General features: G+C 48.5%; 1 protein-coding gene across 1 annotated transcript; it reads right to left on the reverse strand.

Moving 5' to 3' along the window:
* Window positions 1-1,620: 1,620 nt before the first annotated feature.
* Window positions 1,621-6,822, reverse strand: POU2AF2 (POU class 2 homeobox associating factor 2). The gene is made up of 4 exons (XM_010168531.2): window positions 6,700-6,822; window positions 3,661-3,703; window positions 2,655-2,953; window positions 1,621-2,022 (listed from the first exon to the last, which is right to left on the reverse strand). Exons 1-4 carry the CDS (start codon window positions 6,820-6,822, stop codon window positions 1,621-1,623), a joined length of 867 nt encoding a protein of 288 aa, XP_010166833.2.
* Between the last annotated feature and the right edge of the window lie 760 nt (window positions 6,823-7,582).

Consider the following 7,582-nt stretch of genomic DNA (forward strand, 5'->3'; position numbering starts at 1 on the left):
GCTCCTCGGCTGTGCTGCCAGGGGTTAGGGTGAGAGGTCTGTCCTGGGGCAGCTGCAGAGATCCCTGGGAGCACTCATTCCATCCCTTGGTGCCAGAACATACCCTGGATGGTTTACAGGTGCCTGAACAGCCAGGGAGGTGTTTTCTGCCAGGTGTGAGCTGAGCAAGGGGATTGTATGGTTGCTGTGTGCGCACCAAGATGCAGGGACATTCTTGGGCTACAGGATGATGGGTGCTGGGGATGATGTTAGGTGGTACACCCGTAAAAGAAAGGGCTTTGTGTAGAAGGACCTGCCCGTTTCTAGGTGCACTGCTGTGTCCCCAGTCCATGTCCCCCCCAGTGAGGTGCCTTCAGGCAGCATAGCATGAAGCAATGCTCTGGGCTCAATTCTGCAACCCCAGTGTCATTTATGATGCCTGGAGGATGCTGAGAAGGCTCCAAATGCCCCATCAGCCCCAGGATTTGAGGAGAAAAGGCAAGGAGGGCCTTCAAGATTTTAATCACTACTCACTCTCAGGCCTGTTCTTCCTCAGTGAGGTTTTTGTTGCTGCTTCTGTGGGTGCCAGGCTGGGGGATCAGACAGGGCAAAGGAGGTAGCCTCTGCCGGGTATGGATGGAGCAGTGGGGACTGGCTGCATCTGTGAGGGTCTCTTCTGTCTGAGTGTGTTCGTGTGTGCAGAGCTACCTCTAGTGGCCATGGTCCCCGGCCTGGCACTGGGACTTCAAATCATCCTTGTTCCCAATTACAGCCCCAGGTGGGTGCCTCTTGGCAGGGGGCTGGGAGCAGGCTGCCTTCTGCCCACCAACACAAGGCTTTGGGCCACATCACTTGTATTGATTTGGTGCAGGCAAAAGGGTAAAACAGCTCTGTTTTCTTTAGGGCAAAAGGGAAATTGAGGGTGATGTGTTTTGTGCATTGCAGGTGGAAGGAATAGTGAGGCTTCCTCGTGCACAGATGAGCAGGCAGGACAGTGTCCCCATAGTCCCTGCCAACACCCTAAGCTGTCTGCCAGGCCCTGGTGTAGCTTAGTGAGCTTTATTTGGTTGTAGCCTTCTGTGCCGTAGGCTCAAACATGCCGTGCCTTTGCCACTCTGGCCATAACTGTTGCCCAAGACAGTGCCCTGTTCACAGCACACTAGCATTAGGGACATACATCTATGCTGCTAAGTATCCAGATACCATTATACAGACTCTGTGCTATTAAGGAGGGCTTCCCCCAGCCCCTGCCTTGCTCCTCAGCCTCCCAAAAATCCCTTCTGGTAACGTTGCTCTGTAGATGTAGTTTAAGGTTCAGACAGTGTGTTTTCTCAGCATCTGGAAAGATGTACCTGAGATCCTTGTTTATAGGAAAGGCCCATAGAGTGCAGATATTTTTCAGGCTGTGTATTTTTACTTGTAGCATAGCGGGACTGTGAGCAATGACTTTCATGAGGCACTAGAAAGCACCACTATAAGCTAAATGTGGTATATATCCAAGTGATTGTATTTCTAATTAGAGCATAAATCATTGCACGTTGTTAGCATCCTCTGAAGGACCAGCTTTAGGAAAAAGTGTACAAGCAACTTATTTGCTTCAATAATGGTCCATTTTTCTTTTCTTCCAGCTCTTATCTCTCATCAATAAGTTCTCCGGCCTTCATAAGTTCCCCAGATGGGACTTCCATCCTCTTTTGCCCAGGCAGAGTTATCGTGAAGGGATGGCATCTCCAAGGACTGCTCTGGTGAGAGGTGGCTCATCCTGGAGGTAAGCTCGTTTGCCACAGTTGTGAATGGTGAGAAGGAGTAGGGTGAGGTGGCAGCATAGCTGGGGGAGTAGTGGACATCTTCAAGAGGATGCAGAGGGTAGGGCTGGGCTCCGGGGATGGCTGGGGTCCAACCTGAGCTTCGGTAAGGGGAAATGCCTCCAGACTCATGTGAGGAGAGGCAGCTGGTGTTGGCAGGTAGTGCTTGCAGAGGGTCTGAGCACGTGCTGTCCGACTGGCTGAGACTGTCAGGTGAGGTCTGCTCCCAGGGCTCTCTCTGCATGGAAGTGGGGAGAGAAGGCAAGAAAAACCTTTAAGAATAAAAGCTTCTCCTTCAGGTAATGGCGTATCTAGCTTGGCTTCACCAAGCCAAGCTGTCCCCAGAGCCTAGCTGAGAACACTCACAGGGGTTTCTGCTGCTCTGGAGCAGTATTTGGTGTTAAAACTGTTGAAAGGAAACATGCATTTGCCCACTGTCAATAGTGGGCAAAGCCTGGAATAGGCTCCTGGTGGGACTGACCAGCCCAGACCCTGCGAGGGCCAGGAGCTCTGCCCTGGGGCTGTGACTGGAGCTGGCAGCTGGGAAGCGGCAGGGATAGGGGTAGGAAGCTGCCTGGAGACAACAAAGGATGTTTCTAGAAGGAGCTTAATGGAGTAGTTGTTTTGGGGAGCAGAGAAGGTTGTTAATCTAGGAGCTGGTCTCCAACAGGCAGAAAGCACAATTAGAAGAATGATGGGAATGAAGAGAAAAACAGTTCCCCCTCAGTCCTGCCCGATCTGCTACGTGTGCTCTGCTGTGGCTACCTCCTGTAACAGCCACCTCCTTGCCACGTGAAGCCCCCTGACTTAACCCCAGCTTTAAATTGGGTAATCTTTCATTGGGTGACTGAGAACCATAGACTCACTCACTAGTAGGAAGTGCGCTGTATCATTAGGGAAGGATGGCAGGAGATGTGGCACAGGAGAAGGGCTGAAGAAGGAGCTGGTACCAGCTGTGAGGGAAGTAGCACGGTAATCCCCATATTGATCGGTGAGATATGGGTCCAGAAGTGTCGAGTAGCCTTGAGTGGCAGAGGAATCACACGAGAAGGGCTTGGACCCTAGAGGGGATGAGTAGACATCACTGACAAACTGCTTTGTGTTGTGGAAATCCAACTCAGTTGTGAAGGATCTCCTGACGCCATAGTAACCAGCTGTGGTAGGTGAGCCTGGGGTGGTCAGAAAAAAGGGTTGACTAAAGGGAAACCACAACAAAGGAGCCACAGACCTATGGGCACCTCTGCAGGTGCAAAGTAGAGCCCTTTTCCCTCTATCATTGCCCAGGGCAGAAGTCAATCCTGTCTTGAAATAGGTGTGCCAGCCCAGGTGCTTTTAGCACATCAGACTGCCCTGATCCAGCTGATGACCTCCATGTGCACCAAATCAAATGTATTTTGAGAAGCTTTAAGTATGAGGCCAGACGAGTGGTTAGCCTTTGCTTCTTCCTTGCTCTGTTACAGCTCCTGGGGAGGAAGGTGAGGTTCCAGCCTCACTTCCCTTTCCCTGTTCAAGAGCTCAAGGGACAAAGCAGCTCAGCTCCTGGTTTTCTACTTTCTTCAACTCCAGGGAAAACTGGAAGATGCAGAGGGAAATGAAGGAGTTCTGTGTGGGATCTCTATCAAAAGAGGTGGGAACTGCTTTAATTACTTCTTTTTCCCTTCTTTGGGAAATTCATACAAGACTACAGGGCCTTTCTTTTATTATTGCTGTTCCAGTTTTGACTCTTTTAATTGCTTTCCTCCTGGGCTCTCTCTGAGGGGTGACCTTGCTCCAGTGCTCCTTTGCTCACTTGATGTCCTTTGAAGGAGAAGAGATAGGAGCAGTGTCAGCTGTACAACCTGCATTGAAGTTATTTATTGGTGGAGGAAAACCTCACCTGGCATTTGGACAAATGGTGACTGTGGTGTGCTGGTACTGCCCTGTAAAAGATAAAGACATATTTAAAAATGTATTTTCAAAGCAAGGAAGCTCTCTAAATATATAGTTTGTGAACGTGTTGGCATAATTCTGATGCGTTATTTGAGCCTTGGTGCTATGAGTATGAAGAGTGTAACTAGAAGACTTCAAGCCTTGGGGCTTCTGAGGTACAAGGAGATGTAGGCTAAGAAGAGATTTTGAAAGTCATGTGTAGAGCTGATGAGAGTGGAAATATCAAAATAACTGTCTTTTTTCTCATGTACTTCAGGGACCCTTAATGCAGGCATAATGCTGAGCAGTCATGTTGGCGTTGGCACAGAACAGGTCTCAATAGGCTGATGTTTTAGTCCTTGCCTGGTCAAAACAGGCAGATACTGCACATATTCTAGCCCAACTCTCCTGTGCTGCATCTACCTGCCACAGAGCCACTTTAGCTGGCCCCTGCTAGCAGAACAAGCAGAATGTGTGTAGAAGGCAGTTGTTTCTAGCTCCTATTTGGGTGTTACAGTAATACTGATAATAATAATCTCCTCTTGGTCCCTAGGTAAGGAAGAATTAGCCCTGAGTGACCCTGGTGCTCACGGTGGCTATTCCTGACAAAGCACTGTGGCAAAGTCATCTGCTTCTCTGGAGCCAAAGCTCCTATGTGGAGTTTCATTGTGCTCTGTCTCCAGAACTCCAGACCCGTACAGCAGAATTACAGTGCCTATGGTGGCATTTACTTCAGCTGTGCTGTTGCCCTGGCCAGTGATGGTGGTGCGCTATTTCCAGTTTGCATAGTGCAAACAGGAGGTTCCTGCCATAGCAAGCAACCAAATTTAGAGGTTTAGATTTGAATTAAATTTGCCAGTGCTAGGACTTCCTTTTACTGCTGAGGAAGGTTTGCAGCTGCTCCCTGCTCCATCATGAAAATGAATTCTGAGCCCACACAAGTCACACAGGCTGCAGGAGTGACAGGAGGTGTCAGGAAGGAGCCCTTTGGCTTGCGGGCAGATGAGAGTGTTCGTGTTGCAGGGACAGGGCTTGCACCTGTTTCCAGCTGGGCCATTTTTGGCTGCAGACCTCAGTGAGGATCATAGCTAAAGCCTCCATATGCAAATCTGGTCTCAGCAGACACCCCTCTCTCAGCATCCATGTCACTTTACTAATACCTTCTCCTGCTTCAGGGTTTTTCACCACCACCACCTCCTCTGCCTGCTCAGGGCCACTGTATCCAGCAGCCAGCTTGTGTCTGCATTCACTGAGGAGGAATCTCTTTGAAAGTTACGGTCCAGGCCTCTGCACTAGTGTTTAGACCCCAGTCTTAACAGCCCACCAGGAAGCAGTCTAATACTGTTGTCTGCTACCCCTAATACTGTGTTTGAGGAAGAGGTTGAGTGAGGAGGTGCAGGTAGCACAGATGCTGGCTACAGGTCAAAGGGATGCAGTGATAAGAGGTGGGATGCTTTGCTGGAAGGACAGGAAGGTCTCTGGGCACAGCTTCCAGCCTCTAGTATGGAACATTTCAAATCACCAGTGCATCTCAGCTCATCTTTGATCCTACCTGTTCAACAGCCACTGAAACTGTGTCAGCAGGTCCTCTTGCACACACCTGTGATGGATAGCTACAGAACTGACATTAGCTGCAAGGGCTTTACCTGCCTTAATCCAATTGCAAGAGCCTCTGCAGCAGCCCATTTTGGCCTTCATTGTAGCAAGCACCTGCAAACTTGCAGAGACCTACATTTCAGTTGCCTTCTGGCTCCTTATCAGGTGATGAATTGCTTGGCTTAATTTAAGCCCATTAGGTCATTTCCTCCCTGTATTACTTCCTTTCAGTGCTGTGGGGCTGAGGTAGCTGGATCTTCTGCAATACATCAGGGTGTCTGTTAAGCACCACTTGAGCCCCCCCTCAGGCATATCAACTGTTGATAAGCTCAGTCTCAGCCTGCCTTGCACGTAACTGGGCAGAGATACTGGCTAGGGGTTCTCCAAAGAGTTGTGTTGCTTCACTTCCTCAGTAACCCAGGAGTGTTGTTCAGCTATGAGGCTGCTTTGATCAAAGTAATGACCTGGTCCTGCAATGGGGACCTATGGTCCCCTTTAACAATGCTGTGGCTTCAGTGTATCTTCTCTCTGGGCCCAATCTGTAGTACAGCAGCTGAAGTACTAAAAATTAATATTAAAAGCAAAGCTTAGTCTAGGCAGGGCACCTCAGTGGTTTGCTGACAGCAAGCTTGCTGAATGATCTGTCCCTGGCCTCTGAGTGCTGCTGAGAATAGAGCTTCATCTGTGTACCTACCAGTTTCCCCACCTGAGAAAAGAGGGTAATCCTTTTATCATCATGCAGAAGGTAACTGCTTCTTCATGCCTATGTGGTGGGTGAGCCAATGCAATGAATGAGAGACCCTCCCTAAAGCCTAGGAACAAGCTCTTTTGCCCCGCACTTGGTGGTAACTCAGAAGTCCAGTTTATGTGGTTTTCATCCCGGTACACATTGCTTTCCTGTCATTTAATGTGTGCAGGGCCTGGCTGTGATGAAGTTGTTGCTGTTCTGCTGCCTCAGTAAACAGCCCAGCAATGACCACCTGATGGCCAATGACCTTTCTGTCGCAGCACAGATCTCCTCCATAGACCTCCCCTTGCACTACAAAGGCTTACTGATTTTTGGAGCAAAGATCATATTCAAAAACAAAAGATGCAGCTAAATTACACTGCCTCATAAATATACAAAGGGGTGTTCAGTTATCTGCCGTTTGCTTTGATTCCAAATTACATTAGGTCAGATAAACAGAGCTGCACTTACAGCTGTTCTTTTCATGATATGTTCGAGCAAATAAGGATGTTTGCCCTGCACAATAATTTTTCGTCTCTCGTAGGGAATTAGCAACAGGGCTGATTTTGCATTAGATATATAAGCAACTGCTAAGCTTTGGAATACAAAGCAAAGGGTAATAAAGCAAGCAGCCAGTGTTTTACAGTTCCTAGGGCTTTTGGTTGCAGCCGTTAAAGCTGCTACCTCCAGAAAGGGAGCAGGTAAAGCATGGTAGTCATCAGCCAGGATCTGTTTTCTCAGTAGTTGCTTACTGCTGCTCCCCAAAACGGTCTTCCCAAATGCCTGTAGGGTAGGAGTATGTGTCATGGTAGTCATCAGCCAGGATCTGTTTGCTCAGTAGTTGCTTACTGCTGCTTCCCAAATGCCTGTAGGGTAGGAGTATGTGTTTCCCAGTGAGTGCCCTTGGCTCAGGGGGTGGTCTGCCTTTCAGTCCTAGCTAAAGGCTCGGAAGAGATCTATGGCTAGAAGATCTTCCTTTGTTTGGTAATGCCCATGGTGTTTTTCTGCCTGTTTTGTTATGTAGAGTTAACATGCATGAAAATAACAGTGAGAAAAATACTTGCAAGTCCCATTGAGGGCTCTTTGTTTTCTTAGAGGCAAAAAGCCTGAGGCAAATGGCTTGTGAGGAAAAGAGCAATGTGATTCCTAATATGTGTTTTCTGCTGCCAGTAATTCAGGTCTCTGCTCTCACCCTTTCCTTCCAGAACACAGTTTCAGCAGCTTGACTGCATTTCCTCATCTGTCAGTGGCCCCATTTTTCACAATCAGCCTGGCAGTGAAGTGCTGCTGCTTCTTGGTAAAGGTGTCTTGAGAGCACACAGGGAATGGTTTACTATGCCACGTGCTGGCACCTGCAATGTTGTCCCCTTTTTGGGACAGCATTGCTTTTCTGGCTAGTAATTGAGAGAAAACAATGTGGTGTATTAAAATTTGACTTAGGTTTCCTGTTGCCATAGAACCACTTTAAAAAGAAATAATCTCTTACAAACTGATGCTTGGCCTCTTTCCAGACCATAACATCACTGCATCTCCCCTGGCACGCTGCTATGCCAGAGAGGAGCTGGAA

Source organism: Antrostomus carolinensis, unplaced genomic scaffold (genome assembly GCF_000700745.2).
Source record: "Antrostomus carolinensis isolate BGI_N321 unplaced genomic scaffold, ASM70074v2 scaffold18975, whole genome shotgun sequence".
Taxonomy (NCBI): Eukaryota; Metazoa; Chordata; class Aves; order Caprimulgiformes; family Caprimulgidae; genus Antrostomus; species Antrostomus carolinensis.

Coding starts and splice junctions, on each gene's coding strand:
- POU2AF2 (XM_010168531.2), bottom strand. CDS start 6,822: ATGACACATACTCCTACCCTACAGGCATTTGGGAAGACCGTTTTGGGG. Junction 3,704..6,699: donor TACCTGCTCCCTTTCTGGAG/GTAGCAGCTTTA, acceptor TATCTTTTACAG/GGCAGTACCAGCACACCACA. Junction 2,023..2,654: donor ATACAGCGCACTTCCTACTA/GTGAGTGAGTCT, acceptor ACTTCCATGCAG/AGAGAGCCCTGGGAGCAGAC.